General features: G+C 43.6%; 2 protein-coding genes across 3 annotated transcripts; both read left to right on the top strand.

Annotated features, from left to right (window-relative positions):
- Positions 1 to 1490: 1490 nt before the first annotated feature.
- On the top strand, positions 1491 to 6100 carry APOLD1 (apolipoprotein L domain containing 1). Its single transcript, XM_058805697.1, has 2 exons — positions 1491 to 1510; positions 3703 to 6100. Exon 2 carries the CDS (start codon positions 3708 to 3710, stop codon positions 4446 to 4448), a length of 741 nt encoding a protein of 246 aa, XP_058661680.1. The 5' UTR covers positions 1491 to 1510; positions 3703 to 3707; the 3' UTR covers positions 4449 to 6100.
- A 2710-nt stretch (positions 6101 to 8810) lies between these two features.
- DDX47 (DEAD-box helicase 47) lies at positions 8811 to 18084 on the top strand. Of its 2 annotated transcripts, XM_058805444.1 has the most exons (13): positions 8811 to 8907; positions 9471 to 9564; positions 10999 to 11187; positions 11860 to 11931; positions 12426 to 12544; positions 13044 to 13115; positions 13234 to 13350; positions 13498 to 13644; positions 13962 to 14099; positions 15453 to 15523; positions 16054 to 16183; positions 16274 to 16394; positions 16780 to 18084. In XM_058805444.1, the coding sequence occupies exons 1-12, from the start codon at positions 8818 to 8820 to the stop codon at positions 16388 to 16390; spliced, it is 1356 nt and encodes a 451-aa protein (XP_058661427.1). In that variant the 5' UTR covers positions 8811 to 8817; the 3' UTR covers positions 16391 to 16394; positions 16780 to 18084. The 2 variants fall into 2 exon arrangements, with proteins under 2 accessions (XP_058661427.1, XP_058661426.1); XM_058805443.1 differs by having other exon boundaries at positions 16274 to 18084.
- Positions 18085 to 18677: the final 593 nt, after the last annotated feature.

The raw sequence follows: 18677 nt of genomic DNA, 5'->3' as shown, positions 1-18677 counted from the left end.
ACGCTTGCTAAAACAAAGGGAAGGGCTGAAGCACAGTTTCCTTCAGTGTCAAAGCTCACCTTCCTGTTAACGTGCAGTATGTACAAATTGTAACAGACCAGAACTGCACATTCAGGCATCTTTAAAATGATGTTTTCTCTTTTCATGTCTGTGACAGGTTGAAATAACTTTTCCATGATATTTATTTTTTCATTCACGTTTCATCTCCTGTAGCTCCACCCCTGAAAAAACATTTGATATACTATTTCACACCTATTTTAACATAATTGAAAACTAAGTTGCTGTTGAAATGAATAATCCTAGCCTTCTCCTCTCCCTGCCTGCTGCTTTACAGTCTCAGCCCTTTTAAAGGTCAGCTCCAGTGATTGTGTGGCTACACAGCCCACAAATTCAACAGGAAAGCCTCACCATTCAGTTACAGGTAAATAGCTTTCAAATTAAATAGGTCAGGGGCAAAATCAGAGCATTCCTGTCAACAAATAGTCCTAAAGAGCAAGAATCCACCCAACAAGAAAGCAGATGCCCCATCTTCAAGCACAGCTGCTCAATAGAATTGTCCCCAGGACCAGGGGCCCTGTGTCAATAAAGACACATGGCACACATACCACCGAGTGCCATCAAAACAGTTCCCCATCAAAACAATCTTTGATTAAAACTGGCCTTGTTTCAGCATGGAAGGCAGCAACAGGAGTGGCACTTAGGCTGTTCCTCCCCAGCATCTTCATCACTTTTTCCCTCTGGCCACATCTGTCTGGCACAACTGCCAGGCAACAGCAGGCAGCAGAACAAGGGAGGCAAATGATCCTTTCCTTCTGATTATTGATTGCTGGGCAGGCCCTTCAGGAAAACAGGAGGGCTGTTTCTCAACCATTGTGGTGCCTATGGCTAAGAAACAGAGTAAAAACGCAGGGTGATCACTCCTTTTGCAGCATGTTTTTATGTACTGGGAAGGAGAAGGGATGGGAATTCAGAGCAATGATCTCGCTGTAGGACTGCTTCCCTTTTATGGATTTTCCCAAAGAGCTGGGATTTTTAAAAGTACACTGGCCTTGAATGGAGCAGTTGGCTGGCTGATAGCTCCCCTGGCTCTAGATGTGTAGTGGGGGAAACTTCAGTCATCAAACAATTGGCAGCTCCAGCACAGAGTAAAGTCAGTTGCTATTTCAGGGAAAGGAAAGGCAACTGTTCCCTGCAGAGAATGTCTGCACTAGCTCACAGCCAGGAATAGGCTGCGATTTTTAAACTTTTTTTCCACCCTACACTTCAGGAAAAGTGAACACACAATGTTCATTCGCAGGGATCGTTTCCTGAGCATGGTGTGTGCTCACTGTCCCACAGGTCACTTTGCAGTGTGTCACATCCTTCTGCACAAGGGAGAGCAGGAAATGGCAAACTCCCAGTATGAGGCAAAGCATTCCCATCCCAGCAATTGGTCCACAGGAGCTATAAATTGGTCTCCTCCAGAAACAGATCAAAATTTGTCTTCTGGGAGGGTGGCTGGAAACTGAAGGTAAGTTTGAACCAGTAATTTTTTTAGTGTCTTTGAGTACTCTATTAGGAAAGTGTTTGCAGGCTTTGGACTAATGTATACCTTTAGTGCTGGGGAGATTTTTCTCTAAGAGCAGGACTTTTTTTTCCTTTCTGCTGGCATTAATCACTGTCAAAAGATTTGCCTACTACATGGCCTATGCTATATTTGGAATGATTGTTTAATAATATATATAATATATATATATATATATATAAGATTGTTCTAATAATATATATATATATATATATATTTGGAATGATTGTTCTAATAATTCAGTGTGATAGTAGCTGTTATTACCTGAGACAGTTTTCAGCAACTAAATCTTCAGAACAAATTGTTGAGAGGCTACAGGAATTGACATATATAATGATCATCATATTGATCCGTTGTTAAGTTATTGGTGATGTGCTCATTGTTCATTTCAATGCTGGTATCTATTTAGATTACTGTTAGTCCTTGTGTTTCCAGCTTTATTTCTAATTAAAGTGTAAAAATAATAGACACAGCCTCCAGTTGAGAGAAGCAAAATGTACTAAGTGATTCAAATGACTCATTGACACCAAGAGAGACTGGGGGCATTTCCTGAAGGGCGTGAGGGGGTGTCTTAAAAATCTGTGTGAGATGAATTAGGACAAGCTAGCAGAAGGGGGAAAGATTGCAGTGAGAATTACTTATGAATACTCTTCCATATGAAAGACTATGGTACAAAGTTCTCTCCTTCTGAAACATGAGGATTCTGCAGAATGAAGCCCCAAGGATCCTAGCTACATAGTGTGACTTTATGAGGGACCAGGCACCTTCAGTTCCCACAGTACAGAAGATTTTGAAGTGAAAAGTGCCTGCAGCAATGAATAGTTTTGCTCAGTTGGGTTAGTGACAGGGTCTTTCTGCTGCAGAGACTCCTTTTGGCTGTGAGGGCATTATGGGCTCCAAAAAGCTCCTCAGCTCTGCACCTTGCTAGGTGCAGAGGCAGCACAGCCGAGTGCACAGTGCAGTGCGGTGAAGCACAGAAACTCTGCTTCTACCAGACAATCAGCTACATCACCATTCCTGTTGGCTCTGTTGCCTCAGGTTCCCTGTGAGCAGGATTGAAGTTGCTGGCTTCCTTTGTAGAGCATTTGGCATCCCTAGAGCAACCTGAAAATATTTATTGGAACATTTCTTTCTGCACTTGTGGCAATGAACAGAGACAGCAAACAGAGACTGTCTAGTACAGAAACACTGTAGATTCATCTCCTAGAAATGAAGCCTCTCCTGCTATCTTGCCAGGGGAGGTTTTCCAGACGCAGCAGTTTTCAAGCCTTTTCTATTCACAGCCCTCTGTATTTCCCTTGTTTCCCCAACTGCCAGGGAGTGCACACTAAAACTGGGCCTCCTTTTCTGATGTGCTCTTCATGACTCTTACTATCAAGGTTCAGAGGCCTCCCTGCCACTGTAACTGGGTATTTATGACCACAGAACAATAGTTCCCATCTTTGTTCATACACTGGCACCAGGTTACTATAGGAAAAAAAAAACATGCTGCAGGGGGCCTCGAGTTGCTGAAGCTTAAAGAAAGGAAGGGTGTTCACCCATCCAAGGCATTAATAAACTCCTCACCTCCTATATGCAAAATCCAGACATAGATCCCATTCAGCACCTTCTCTCTGTCCTCCTTTAATAGGAAATCATCCCTATACAAAAACCTGAGATAGCTTTCACCTCCTTGCAGTCTGACCTTTCTTGTCAAAGATGTCCTTCTATACTGCAGATCCTCTGAATCCCATCAGGGGGGCAACAGATTCATTCTGGCAGCATTACTGCTCTGGGCACTGAGTCACCTAACCTCAGGGGAATTTCTGTCCCCAGGTTCCAAAAGACCTTTTGTGTCTTTTGATCATGGTAACAGCACCTCTGACCCCAGTCCTTAGGATACTTCAGTCTTTGCAGGGATTAAGAAAAACATTTTAAAGTTTTGCTGTCTGAAAGTTACAATGGAAAACGTAATTGAATGTACACATTCATATGGGTATGTGTGTACGTGATTGCAGGTGGAAAACCTTTCTTGTAGCTGGGCTGAAGCAACAAAAATTTGGCTGGATGCCATCCCTGAAATGGTGATCCAGGATGAGCATGTCTCACTGGGTTTTTTTGACATAGATCCCACCCCAGACTTTTCTTTCTCTGGACAGAAGCCATGGAGAGGGACGGTGCTGCCTTCGTGCCCACAGCAGACCCCACGCAGCACTTCCACGCGGCCCTGCTGGAGCAGCGGCAGAGGCTGCGCGGCCAAATCGCGCACCTCCACCGGGCAGCTCGGAAACTCAGCCAGCTCCGCCGCAGCTCCCTGATCGCCAACGTCAGCGGGAGCGCCCTGACGGCCACCGGGGCGCTCACGGCCATCCTGGGGCTGTCCCTGAGCCCCGCCACGCTCGGAGCCTCTCTGCTGGCCTCGGCTGTGGGCCTGGGCCTGGCCACGGTCGGTGGCGCCGTCAGCATCACTTCCGACCTCTCCTTGGTGCTCTGCAATTCCCGGGAGGTGAGGAAGGTGCAGGAAATTGCGGTGACTTGTCGGAAACAGATGAGGGAAATACTGGGCTGCCTGGAGTTCCTTCGCCGGGGGCAGGGCCCGGGTGACCCGGCTCTGCGGCAGTCGGAGAAGAGGGCGTCCATCTCGCTCTACAACTCCGTCTGCTTCATGGTCCTCTGCGGCTCCCACAGCTTCCTCGTGCCAGAATGCACAAAGGAGGCCACCAAAGTAAGCCAGGCTGTGCTCAAGGCCAAAATCCAGAAGCTGGCTGACAACCTCGAGACCTGCACCAGGGCAATGGATGAAGTCTGTGATCTTCTGGAGTCCAGAACAGAGCTTTCCCCACGCACGAGGAGACTCAGCTTGGGTGCTAAAACCACTGCCAAGATCCCGAGACCCTGCAGCTGAAACAGTGTTTGGCCCATATAAAAACTGGGTTTGGAGACATTGCATTATTTACTGTGACCATTATCACTGCTACCTGTTGTTTTACAGTTCAAAGTGCTGGTGCTGTGAGGTGGACGTTCTGCAGACCCCTTTTTCCCCAGCCATCTCCACTGCTCTGCTTCCCCAAGGCAGCAAAAAGAATTAGGTCAGGAGGCAGATTAAATACCTGATGCTGACTGAACCTGGTTTGTAAACAACTTATAAATCTGTGTGTGGTACAAGGGCTGGAGTACCCTAAAAAAGCCAGCAGCTGCAATTTCCAGTAGAGTACAATCCCATTACCAAGGTACATCTGGAAAGGCTGTAGAAAGAAGCAGCTCCAGATATGACAGACTGTATGGATGAAATAGCAGGGCCAGAATTTATCTGTTTTGGAGAAACCTCTCCAGACTGAGAACTGTGATGTTTGTATCCTATTTATTTGCATAGAGTGATTTTAAGCTTATGATATTGTATTTAAGAGTGTGTGTATATATATATATATATATATATATATATATATAATTTTTTTTTTTTAAGGAGGCCTCTGTTCCAAAGGAAAGCTGTTGTTTTTTAGAGTAAAAGCAAGTCTGTAGCATGTGAGAGCAAGTTACCTGTTATTTTGCTGTGAGGGAGGGCAAGTCCCTGAAGGAAACAGAAAGCATGACTTGAATGCTGATAGTAATAAAATAGGTGAAACACAGTTCAAACAGTGACAATAGATTTCAGGAGCCAAAATAGAGAGAAGAATGGCCCTGGGACCAGAGTCTTCCTCAGGGCATTGGTGGAAGGACACAGTTATATCTCCTGCAGCAGGAAGGGAAGGGTAGTAAGACAGGGTAGAACAAAACCAGTAGGTTGGTGCTACGTGATGGGAGCACACCCGAGAGGTGGAAGTGCCACTCTCCATGCAGTCAAGCAGCCTGTGAGACCACAGTGGATCATCTGGAGGGGGGAGGCAGCACTCATGGAGAGCTACACGTGCTCCTAGCAATGCTTCCCACAGAAGGCTTCATATCAGTGAAATACATGCAGGTACTAATATACAGGAGGGGTAGAGAGGAGTAGGATGATTCAGTGGCAGAGCCCCTGCAAAGCAGGAGCAAGGGCTGGGACCCTATTTCAAGTGACTGTTCTGCTAAATATGCCCTTTGTGATTTTGAGCCATCAGTACCTCAGTTCCCTGTTCAAAACAGGGATAGTAGCACTTCCCTACCTCACCAGGATGTGTCTGGGATCACACCTCTGAGAAGTGCCCAAGTATGGTGATGATGGGGATCATGTCAGTACCTGAAAGAGGTACAAGGAAGAGACCCTGAAACTAGCTTGAGGCGACTCAAAGAGTCAATGCAGAGGTAACTCCCTCCACAAGCATGCCCAGTGAGCAAGGGAAACTTCCCTGAGCAGACACAAATCCTAATGATTAGAAAAACCTACTCTGTAATTCTGTAACACTGACCAAGTCCTTAGGGAGGGCAGCACTCCGGGTCACAAAGCTTAAATCGCTGTCCTTCTTGTCTCTTTTCATGATATCAACATTTGTTTTAATATGTTGTAGGAAGAATAAAAGCTCTGGTTCCCCAGAGTGGGACTCAGATGCTTTTGATACCCATGCCTGTTTGCCAGAAATGAACAAGTAGACTGCTGATTCGAATAAATGAACATGAAGCACTTTTGTGTCAGTGTCTCTCTGCACTCCTGGAGGTGATATGCTTGTACACATTGTCCCTCTCATCTCATTATGCACCCCTTCTGAAATAGCTGACATTATATCTGCACTAAAATCCATCTGCTGGGGATGCTCTCACCCTGCCCCTGCTAAGGACTGTAACATGCAGTAGAGCTAGGAGCACATTTGTTTAAAAGCCCTGGAGTGACAATTTCTAAATCCAGTATAATCTGCAATGTCTTGTGCTGAAAAGCACAAAAAAGGAATTACTACTTAGAAGCTGTATATTTATTTTATCATGCATGAATGCTCCCAACAGCAATTTAGGACAGGAGAAAACCTTCATTCAAATACATCTGTTGACAATAGGGAATTACACAGACTGGAATTTCACCAGAATAGAATTGCTCCACCCTGCTCCCCACTAAAACAGCACCATATTATGTGGGCAAGGAGTTCAGTAAAGAATCACAAGCAATGACTTCCTGTCACATCCCTGACTCCATTTCCTGAGGCATCCCAGTGACCCTCACAGGGGTTCATGTCTACGTGCTGGCCAGGCTTAACCTTTAGCACCAACAATAAGCAGCAAGCTGATGGTCAGGCTGCTGTAATTTTTGAAACATATGGTAACAAGGAGCATCTACACAGGGTGGGTTTGGTTTGTTGCTTTTTTTTTTTTTTTTTTTTTAATTTATCACTGCTCTTGAGCACAGTGGGATGCAGCAGTTTCATTTTGACTCCTGCCCATGAATTGTTTCAGGTTTCCTCTTCTTTCCCTGTCACGCAGAGAGTTCGTTCGTATTTCCTCTCACTTTCCTCATTGTTCTGGGTACAGAGGAAATGCCATGCTTGGAATCCAGGGACAGATGCTGGAGTGTATCAGCATTTCCACTGGGAGCACGCCCAAACAGACTTCCCAGAGACAGAGGGAAAAAAATTCATAATTCATACTTCAAAAATTCACACTAGCAATTATCATAAGCAGAAAACAATGTGGGACAATGACAGCTCTTTTCTCTCTTCCCATCACTAGTGCTTCAAAGTGTTTCATACCAACACATCCGAAGCACTTCATTTGTTCTCTGTGAAAAATGCCAATCACTTGTTTTTAAAATTTAAAAAAATTAATAGTAATAAAATGGTTATAAAAATAGTAATATAATTAAATTAATAAAAAATTGAACAATTGGGATTAGGACAATATGAGACAATAAAAACAAAGAGTTACAGACAGTCCAGGTGCCACTTGCTGGGCAAAATAAGCCCGAAAAAGGACCCACGTTAACAGAGGATTAACCCTTAAAAGCAATAGCCCGTTGCATATTCATACACATCATACATGATGCATAAATTCCATTCAAACAAAGGATTCTGTCTGGTCAGTGTCAGCTTTTTCCTCTTAATCCTGACGGCATCTTCAGGGCTGAGCAAGGCGGGAAGAACTCGATAAGAGAGCAATAAATTCTTTTTCTCTGAAAGATTAAAGTGTCCTGCGGCTGCTATCTTGGTGTGAGTCCTCTCTTAAAAAAAGTGTCTTACATAGCATAGTTTCTATCTTAACATTATGTTATAACCTAAAACTATATTTAACACACTACTTAAGAAAATTAACATAGCATTACTTTCTAACATAACACATATAATATTCATTTTCATATTTGCGAAAAGCCAATCATAAAATACGCATTTTTCACATTCTCTAGATGCATCATGGATGCAAGTTTATACAAATTCTTGCCTTTTTGTCCTGGCCAGCTCATTTTGCCTGCTGTAGAAGGCAAGAGCTGGAAACAGCATCCACCACTGCCTAAGCCGTGCTGTACTGAGCACAGGCCTGAGGCTACATTCGGGGCAGTGTGGGAGTTTGGGATGGGGTGGGAAGTTGTTGGATTTCTTAGGTGTTTATGGCAGAAGCCAGTCATGCTATGCAGAGGATAAGTTCGATGTCTCCGATTTGGTTGTAAAGGGCAGCGGTGTTGGCTTCTGCTCGTCCATGTCATCAGCTTATTAGTAGGAAGGACATGATTCCAACTCCTTCTCAGCCAATGAATAGGACAAATCTGTTGTTTGCGATGATTAGGATGAGTATTGTGATTAGGAAGAATAGTAGGTAGGGGAAAAATTTTGTGATATAGGGGTCTGAAGCTATATATCATGTTGCAAATTGTAGGATAGATCATGATACGAACAGTGCAATAGGGAGGAAGGTAAGGGAGTAGAAGTCTATTTTTAGGCTGACGGAGATTTTGAAGTTTATAATGAATTTTCATTCTCAGAAGGAGGTGAGGCTTTCTGTCCTGGAGTAGATGTAGATTGTTATGGGGATTAAGCTGATTAAGAAGGAGGCTTTGACTGTGTTTGTGATTGTGTTGGGGGTGTTGTTGAGGTTGTTAGACAGAAGTGAAAATAGGATGGGGGTGGAGATGATTAGGATGAGTATTGCGATATACGCCAGGCGGGCAGGCAGGCAGGCTTTTCCCCATCCCCTTGAGGGTGTCGCTGTCCCGGGAGAGGCGGCTGGAGATCCGCAGCTCCCCTTCCCCGGGCACCGCTCGGAGCTGAGGGAGAGCCCTCCCGCTCGGCTCGGCTCTTCCTGCGGAACTACACATCCCGGCGTGCCCTGGGGCGGAGTGCAGCTCCCAGAGTGCTCTGCGCTGCGTCCGGAGGGGACGGGCCAAGATGGCGGCAGTAGAGGAGGAAGGCTCCGCGGCGGAGCCGGAGCAGGAGCCGGGGCCGGCGGCGGAGGAGCCACGCAGCTTCAAGGACTTGGTGAGACTGAGCCGGAGCCGCTCCTGCCGCCGGTGCTCGCTGCGCTGTCCCGGGGAGCAGCGTCCCGTTGCCCCGCGGAGGAGGCCGGGGAGCTGCGGGCCCGCCCGCGGCGCAGACACGTGTGGCGGGCAGCGGGGCCGGGCCCCGTGAGCTGCGGGCACTCGGCCGTGCCCCGCTGGGCTGGCACTGCTGCTCCCATCGCCGCTATCTTCGAGTTGTCTTAACTTGATATGTTTTTTTTTTATTTTCTGTGGTCATGGTGAAGAGATAGGTGTGTATGTGAGGAGGGAAGTTCATTGTGTAAACTAGGGTAAAACCGACCGTATTCTTCCTGTGCCAGTCATCTCTAACAGATTTGGAACAAATCCGATGAAATTACTGATGGAAGTGGGCATCACTGTGAGCAGCCTGCCCTTTCAGAGAGTTGCACTGGGGGCCTGGTGGGGTTTGTCTCCGCTAGAAACGAGTTGTCTGTTGCAGCATGTATTTAATTTAAGTCAGTGATTTAATCTCGGTCTTTTTGGTGATGTTTGTTCCCCTTTTCTCTTGTCACTAATGTTCAGGGAGTGACAGATGTCCTGTGTGAAGCTTGTGACCAGTTGGGATGGAAGGTGCCAACGAAGATCCAAATTGAGGCTATTCCAGTGGCTCTCCAAGGTGAGCAGTGTATTTCTTTGGTCCTGAGCTGGGGACTGCTCCAGGAACTCTGTGTGAATGAATTTTGCTGAGTGAGAAGGATCAGGGATGAGTGTGTCCCAACTTCTTCATTGCTGAGGATCTGTGTCTAAAAGCAGTTTTCATATTCATTATGTGTCCTTCCCAGGTGGAGCTTGGAATACTAGTTTATCCTATGACCCTGCCTGCAGCCACAGACTTACAAATGAGTACAAACATTGTTCCTTGAGTGTTCACTCCTGTTGTGTAGTTCTGACAATCCATGTTAAATAGAAATCTTACTAATCATTTGAACTGCTAGTCCACATTGATCATTTTGGTCCTGAAATACTCAGGGATACACAGGAAGCTTCCAATCAGTTTTGGACTGTGCTGCTTCTGGTAGAGACCTACAGAGTGTGTGTGTGTGTGACTGAAAGTGAAGATGCCTTGACCGATTCCTTAATATGTGTCATTTGCAACTCTTTGAAATTAGATTTCTGAAGTGAGTAATAACCAGTGACTTCCTGTAAGCATTCTGGAATTACAAAAAAAAGAATACTGAATTCAGCAGAAATTTCTGCCTCTAGATTTTTTTTTTTTGACAAAACCCCCCAAAATGCTCTCAAGGAGGAAAGGAATAACATAGTGACAGAATGGGAACAAACTTCCAGTGTCTTCTCTGTCCTAGTATTTAACTTTTGTCAGACTCTTTTACACATATAAAATTGTCTTGGGAAAAAAAAAAAAAACACAAACACAAAGGAAAGACTGAGAAATTGTTTCCAGTGTAAGGTGTGTTGACAGCATGTTCCTCTCAGCTGCATGAGTTTAGGAGGTCATAATGGATTCTGTTGATGAATTCCACCCTGTTGCCTGCATTGTTTTGGGGTAAGACTTTCTGTCCTACCCTTCCTACTGAAGGAAATGGTTTAGATTACCCTGTTAATCAATGGCACAATTGTGCCTTATGAAATGTGAGCCTGGTAGTGCTGTTGTCCTGTAGTTTGTGTGACTGAAGTCTCAAACACCACAGTCTGTTTCCTTGTAAGCCACTAAACAGACACCATTTGGACTAGAATAGTGAGGTGGAGTCATTAAACTGTAAACTGGTGTCAGATTTGAGACACTATAAATTACATCTTATTTTGAACCTGAGGTTTGTATGAAACTCTTTATATTAACAGATTTAACTAGAAAATTGACTATTGAGACTGTAATCATTGTACAGATAAATCAGAGCCTAAAAATGCTTCAGAGAGATTCTGAGATTCTTTGGTTTGGCCCTTCATGGTTTTTTTTTCCTTTTGCCTTCTGTGTGTCTGCCTTTATTTCTGTCCTTAGGGAGTTCTTGTGTTTTATAGCACAGTACTTTAAAGTCTTCTTTCTCTGTTGTGGATGTATAACAGTTTTTTCCCCCCTTGCTCCTTCTTGCAGGCAGGGATGTCATTGGATTGGCAGAAACTGGCTCTGGGAAAACAGGAGCCTTTGCTTTGCCAATTCTCCAAGCCCTGCTGGAAACACCTCAGCGATTATTTGCTCTTGTGCTCACACCAACGAGGGAGCTGGCCTTTCAAATCTCAGAGCAGTTTGAAGCTCTGGGGTCCTCCATTGGTGTTCAAAGCAGTAAGTGGCTTTTATGGTATTGCACCAGTTTTTCTGAAGGCCAGTTTGTCAGCTTGAGATTGCAAAGATAAAAATAGAGGATTTGTATGAGGGGTTGAAGAAAATGTAAGAAAAGCTTATGCTGCTGGAAGACAGAGATCTGGTATCAGCTTTGAGAAGAAAAGACTGTGTGGTCTTTCCTCATGGAGTGATCTACAGCTCTCCTGCATCCTGTGTCTAAATAGTTAAAGGTGGAAATAGAGGAGAGTGTTCTCAAGAGTTGGTGTGTGTCCAGTGAAATTGCATAGAGCTCCCTCCTATGGTGTAATGTAGTTTAATCTGCTTTTCAGACTGTCTGTATTGATTCTTTAGATAATCTTTCAAAAAAAGCTTTGTGGATATTTTTAGAATTTCTAGATTTTTGCAGTTGTGTTGAACTGAAAGGAATAGATTCTGCCTGTAGCTCTGCAGCTGTGAAAATAAAATACTTGTGGCCAGTAAGGCATTAATTGAATGGCTTAAGAAACCTAGGAAGGTTAGATATGCTAAAATAAAATAAATTCTCATAAAAAGAAGTAACTTTTCATTTGTGCAGAATTGCTGTGGGTGGTGGGCAGTCAGAGTGAACACTGCAGTGCCAGGGGAGGGCTGGTGCTACACTGAGGGATTCACTCCCCTCTCTTTGTCCTGCAGCGGTTATTGTGGGTGGAATTGACACGATGTCTCAGTCTCTGGCCTTAGCCAAGAAACCACATGTTATAATTGGTAAGTTGATGTGCTGGGGATGTGGAGTGTGATTATTATCAAACTGCAGCTAACCGAAGGAAGGAGAGTACATCCTTCATTTGTGTTTTGTCCCAGCTCTGAGTACTGACTTGTTAATGTTTCTAAAGTATCCACCAGTAACTTTGTTGCTACAAGCTCGTTCCAAACCATTCCTGCTAGACCTGGAGTGCTTTTGGCTTGTTTTTTCATTCTCCTGAAGTATTTGAAATGCTGCTGTCATCTTTTGCACTAAAGCTTGTCTACTGGGGTTTTTTTGTGTCACTTCTTTTTAGGACATTCTTCAGAGAGTCTGACTCCATTAGTCTTATTTCAAAACACTCTCTGAAGATACCCTATGAAAGAGTTATTCCCACAAAGCAATCTTTACTTTTCCTGGGCAAAGAGTCCCATTTCTGTAATGGACAGCTGTCTTGCCTGTTTGGATCTTTTCCTCTGCTTTCATTCTGAATTTGCTCTTGTTGTGCTGTTGGCAGCAACCCCTGGCCGTCTGGTTGATCATCTGGAGAACACAAAGGGCTTCAATTTACGAGCTCTGAAGTTCCTGGTGATGGATGAGGCTGACCGGATCCTTAACATGGATTTCGAGACCGAGGTGGGGATGTGCTGAAAGATGAGTTTGGAACGTTGGATGGGTCCCTTTGAAATTGCATCATACATGGAAAACACTGAGCTGTCCTGTAGAAATTAGTAGTGAATTGTAACTAAAATCTAATAATTACACACAAATCTGTGGTGGGATTAGAACATAGCAGAGTTCTGCAGAGCACTGCCCAAACAGTAGGAGGCACTCTAAAATCTGCTAGTGTCTCTGGAGTGCCTGACATAGAATGTAGTTAGGGTAGAAAACCATCACAGACACATTCCTGCAGAAACATTGCCTGATATTTGCACTGTTGTTGGACTTTTGGAGTTCACACTTTCTGTCAACAAGATAACAGCCTACACCTTCCCTCTAGAAGAAAAAAAAAATTGTTCCTACTGTATGTTTGCATATGCATTAGTCTTCATGTGGATGATCTTTATATTTGTGGAAGGTTTGTGTCTTGCTTGCTTGTAGTGTCTAGTATTTCCATTTCCTTATTTTTTTACAGGTGGATAAGATATTAAAAGTGATTCCCCGAGATAGGAAGACATTCCTATTTTCTGCCACCATGACCAAGAAGGTGGGAGCACACTAATCTGTTTTAGTTCTCTTTCCATCAGGCTGTCCTTTTGACTAGCCTGTATTAATACAATTTTCTGACAAGATCTCTGTCCAACTAAATTTCATTATCTTACCAGGTTCAAAAACTCCAGCGTGCTGCTCTGAAGAATCCTGTTAAATGTGCTGTTTCTTCCAAGTATCAGACAGTTGAAAAACTACAGCAATACTATATTTTCATCCCCTCCAAATTCAAGGTAATGGCACTTCTGTTTCTTCTCTCTTACTGTCTTTTCTTGCTCCCACAACTGTCCAATATATTTTCATTTTCTGAGTCCTAGACTTAATGTTGCACATGTGATTATCTCTGGGGTTTTTTGAATTCTCCCTTGGTTTCTTTACAGGACAGCTACCTGGTTTATATATTGAATGAACTGGCTGGTAACTCTTTCATGATCTTCTGCAGTACATGTAACAATACTCAGAGGACTGCTCTGCTGCTCCGCAACCTGGGCTTCACTGCCATTCCCCTCCACGGGCAGATGAGTCAGGTATGGGCACGAACCCTCACAACAGAGTGGGCAGAGGGCCTGGGGCTTGGGAAATGGCTGCACCATACTGAGTCATACCTGCCTTGCAGGAGGAGTATTTCACAGCTAGAGGACTGGACTAGAAATTTATAGAAATCTATAGAAATTTAACTAATGTGAATGCTGACACTGGTTCTGTGGTATTTAAGAAAGTAGGGAAGTGAAATTTTTGAGTAGTTTCCTCGCCAGTTCTTTTCTGCCAGTATCTTATCAAGAGCACGTTAACTAGAAACTAGAATGAGTGTTATTCTCTCATTCTCTTTTTTTCCTTTTTCCAGAATAAACGTTTGGGCTCTCTGAACAAGTTCAAGGCAAAGGCACGTTCTGTTCTCCTGGCTACTGATGTTGCAAGCAGAGGTCTGGACATCCCACATGTGGATGTGGTGATAAACTTTGATATTCCTACACACTCTAAGGTAAGCCTGTTTGTGTGCCAGCTGAGAGCTTCTGGTCACTGGGAGCAGATAGAAAAAGAAGGTGGACAAAGGAACAGAGACGTCTTTTCTCTCTTCTGCTGGCTGGAAGCCTAATTCATGATTCTGTACATTGAAACATAGTTCAGCCTCTGCTATTGAGTTGGTATCTCTGTTTGCATGGTCTCATGGCCTGGGTTGTAGAGGTGATCCTGTAAGTGAAGAGGGGAAGTAAGGAATGCTCTGTGCCTTTGCATTTCTGCCCAGACTGTATGTTTTGCCTTTTTACATTCAAGGGCTTTGAAAACAATTTTAACATATTACTAGTTTCATGTAGTCATCTCTGTGTCTGTGATCGAGGTCTGCCTTCATATTTTAAACTGTGTTTAAAAAAAAAAAAAAAAAAAAAAAAGTTCTCTGATGATGATTGGTTAAGAAAGGTGTCCTTAATATGTCTCACCTTCATATTGCTAAAGTACAGCAAAAGGAAAAGAAAGTAAGCTCTCTGTATGGAAAGTATGGGGTTATCTCAGGGATGTGACTGTTTCCCAGCTTAGTTCCAGAAAACATACCATTAACCTGCACTTACAATGATTAAAGATACTGTGCCTTGCAAACAGAAGAAAGCATAGTAGGTCTTTTGAAGACACTCCTTTTGTAAAAGCACAAAAGTAAGAAAAAAACTGTGGGGGTGGCAGCTTGAATGGTGTTATTATGGTCTTTGTGCTCTTCTCTCTCATCTAACTCATAGAACAAATCCTTTCTTACAGTCCTCTCTCTGCAAATCCTCTATGGAGAAGGGAGTATTTTAATTTCCATAATGTAGTATAAAACCTGGAAAACAGCCTTGAACCATATTGACCAAAGATGCTCAATAGACTCTTCTAAATTATTCTCAATCATCCTCTCTTTCACCATGCTTACCAAGTTCAAGTCTACTTGTCAGAGGGTTTCCCTGGAAGATGCACTATGGAGAGCACTAGATTCCAAGACTGAAAATGCAGGCATGGGTTCACTGTGAATATTAGCTTTCCAAGGAAGTGAGAGTGAAGTCTTGGCAAAACAAGACAACTTGCAACTTTTTGCAACTTTTTATCCTGCAGTCTGGAATAATTGGATTTGGTCTTCTCATTTAAAAAGAGAAGAATTCAAGTGTTAAAACTGAATTTGTGCCTCCACTTAGGCCTCTTCTCAAAATCTGATGCTGCACACCCTCCTGAGCAGTTAATGCTAGCAGTGTGTTCTTGACATTCTCTTGTTCTTTCCTAAAGAGAAAATATATAGTCTGATCTGCCATAAGATCTGTTCTGTGTTTGGTGAACATACATTATTGCTTATCAAGAAAATTCTTTCCAGGATTACATTCACCGTGTTGGGAGAACAGCTCGAGCTGGGAGATCTGGCAAATCTATCACCTTTGTCACACAGTAAGTGATAAAATTTAACAGGCTTATTCTTTCCAGCTGTGTTTCAGAGCAGAAAATATCTGACCTTATCCTGAGTGAGAATACAATACTACTTTTCATTTTGAAGTGCCAATTGGTTTTATTTAAAGGGGAGAGAATTCAAAGCCTAGGGTGGGGAGGGAGGAAAGTAGAAAAATTCTGGAAGCAGGCATTCATTGATCAGAACAGTTTATAACTGGACTATACAATATATATATTTTTTAAATATATAATGTAGGTTAAGTAACTTTGAGGGTGTTTTACAAACACTGAACTATTTGTCTAAAAAGAAAATCTTTACCAAATACTTCTGAACAAAGATGAGATGAGCTGGATAAATCAGAGAAGCCATGCCAGAAGGCATCATTTGGGTGCAGCTGAGCTGCTTGTGAGACCATCAGCACAAACTAACAGTATCTGTGGGCTGGAGACAAGGGCTGAAGGCTGTGAGTGGTGACAGCTGAAGCCCTCTCAGTAGGGCTGATTCAGACTGGTGCCCTGTCTTCCCTCAGGTATGATGTAGAGCTGTTCCAGCGCATTGAACACCTGATTGGCAAGAAGCTGCCAGCATTCCCCATGCAAGAGGAAGAAGTTATGATGCTGACAGAGCGTGTGGCTGAGGCCCAGAGGTTTGCTCGAATGGTGGGTGCTGGCTTTTTGACCCTGTCCCCTCTGTTGTATTCTGAATTTCTTCAGACCAAACTCTGGGTCAATGTGTCGATTGCATTGCAGGAGCTGCGGGAGCAGGGAGAGAAGAAGCGATCTCGGAACGATGATGATGACACAGAAGAGGCTATTGGTGTCAGGAATAAGGTGGCAGGAGGGAAAAAGAAGAAAAGGAAAGCCTAGTTTGGTATTTGATCAAACTTTTATTTTTCCCTTTATGGCTATCTGAGCTATCAAAAACAGTCAACAAGCCATCTCCAGTGGATTTTTTTTCAGAACTACATATGAAATTTGGCAGTCCCTGCTCATTCACTCTGAAGTGCAGTGTGAGTGCACCTTTTGCACTGCTGCAGCCTGTCCCACTATCCAATCTCTGTGAGTGCATCTGGAGTCAGATCTGTCAGAAGAAGGAGGAAAAAGTTAAAAAGAAGTGACTGAGTTTTCACAGCATAGCTGTGATGCTCTTGCTTTGGAGAACGGATTGAGAACTCAAAATGTATTTTGCCTAATTTTAAAACTACCTGGTTTTCCTTGTCTTGTCACTGACCTGTTCTATTCACTTTGTGTATCAGCTCTGCCAGAAGGTTTTCTTCTTGGGTCAATCCTGGCAATTCAGATGTGACATCAATACCTTAGATTTGTCAGCTGAGGAGCAGTCCAGCACAGAGAGAACAAGCTTCAGCAGGATGAAACATTCACTGCCTGGAATTCCATCCAATACCTGCTAATGATTGACACCATCAAGGATAGGTCTGGGTTTTGGGTGGGGTTTTTGTGGCCGATTCTCGTAGTACTTACAAGTGAACACAAGAGGGAGGTATTTACGTGGGAAAGCAACACAAAGCTGGGAGGTGCAGAATAACAGGTATCCTGGAAAGCTCTTTGTTTCCCTGGGCAGGGAATTTTGTTACTCTTAGGCAGAGTTCCATGCCAGACAAGAAGACTTTTGCAAGAATGAGATAAGTGTACTTGATATAAAACCAGAAGGTTACTGCTAGTTCTCATTGACAATAAAAATTTTCATACAGGATGTTCCTGTTGGTAGGCAGAGTGAGGAGCTCCTGCGTATGTAAATTTACTGAAAACATAATTCCAGTATTCATAAACTGGATTTTGTGCTATATGAAAAACAACGTTCAAAATAGTCCTTTTTGGATCTAAATGGAAAGTAGAAACTATTGCAGTAGTCAAGATGAGCACAGTGGTTATTTCACACTGTTGGCATAAATCTAGTATCTACATGTATGCTGGTCAGAATGCTTTTACACTTTTGTTAGGGGCAGCACGTTCTGCAAAGAAATGCCAGAAAACCTAGGTTTTTCATGAGGGACTGAGATACTCTTTGGAATAAAAACAGTGACAGCGTTCTCACTCTTTATTTATGATGTTGCAGTTTACTTAAATGTCCCAAACATCTTCAAGTCTGGTAGCTCTAAAATGGTCTTGAGTAAGTGGCAGATTGTAAGTGTACAAATCTTGGGTGTGTTCACTGCTAAGAGCCTTTTCTGTAAAGGAGAATGAGTGTTTATCTTCCCTGGGTCCTAGCATGTCACAGACATCTTTTGTGAAAAATCTTTTTTTTAGGATTTTCCCTCTTCTGGGAAGCTGAGGCCCCAGAAAGAGAATGTGAACAATGGTTGTCTGCTGCTGTGGAATGCAACAGGTGTACCTGTGATTGGTCCATGTTCCATGTTTACAATTAAGGGCCAGTCAGAGACTGAGCTCTCTCTGGGACAGAATCAGAGAGAGTTCCCTTGTTGATTCTATTCCTAGGCTGTTCTTAGCTTAGCAGCTTCTGAACTTCTCTCTCTATTCCTATTAGTATAGTCTTAATGTAGTATATATCATAACTTAATAAATCAGCCTTCTGATCATGAGATCAAGATTCTCGTCTCTCTCTCCACCCATGAAGACCCTTGCAAGCCTTGTAACAACTGGTGACCCCTCGTAAGGACAAAAATTAATTTGATAAGACCCCAGAGGAGCAAGAGCTGCACTGGGTAAACCCCGAAGGCAGCAGTTATGGTTGCTTTACAAGTGACCACAGAAGTGGATTTTAGCAGGAGCTGAAGAACTGAAGATCCTGATTTGGACAGTTCACAGCCAAGGCTGACCACAAAGGGAACCTGAAAAACCTCTGGGAAGATGTTCGGAAGGAGCAGCGGAACCGTGGAGCTGGCCAGAGCATGCTGGGCTCTTTCAAAAGGTACTGTTGGCTTTTCCCTTCCTGATGATGCAGCCCTGCCTAGTTTGTGGCTGTTCATATGGGGAACGCCCCCTTTAGAGGATGAGGTTCAATTTTCTCCTTCAGAGGAGGAACTTACTGCCCTCTGGCAAAAATGGGGTGAAGAGGATGGACTTTCCCTGTCAGAAACAGATCTCTATGAGTTTTTTCGATGGGCAAAGCTTTTTGGGTTTTTTACTGATGTGCTATATGCCCTGGATGTTTTCATATGGGAGTGCATGGAAT

Source organism: Ammospiza caudacuta, chromosome 5 (genome assembly GCF_027887145.1).
Source record: "Ammospiza caudacuta isolate bAmmCau1 chromosome 5, bAmmCau1.pri, whole genome shotgun sequence".
Classification (NCBI taxonomy): domain Eukaryota; kingdom Metazoa; phylum Chordata; class Aves; order Passeriformes; family Passerellidae; genus Ammospiza; species Ammospiza caudacuta.
The sequence above is the reverse complement of the archived record's forward strand: the minus strand, read 5'-3'. Positions and strand labels throughout refer to the sequence as shown.

Excerpts from the sequence above, each read along its gene's own strand:
- APOLD1 (XM_058805697.1), top strand. The coding sequence starts at position 3,708 with ATGGAGAGGGACGGTGCTGCCTTCGTGCCCACAGCAGACCCCACGCAG.
- DDX47 (XM_058805444.1), top strand. The coding sequence starts at position 8,818 with ATGGCGGCAGTAGAGGAGGAAGGCTCCGCGGCGGAGCCGGAGCAGGAG. Across the intron at positions 9,565-10,998 it reads TATTCCAGTGGCTCTCCAAG|GCAGGGATGTCATTGGATTG; the intron begins GTGAGCAGTGTA and ends TCCTTCTTGCAG. Across the intron at positions 13,351-13,497 it reads TCATCCCCTCCAAATTCAAG|GACAGCTACCTGGTTTATAT; the intron begins GTAATGGCACTT and ends GTTTCTTTACAG.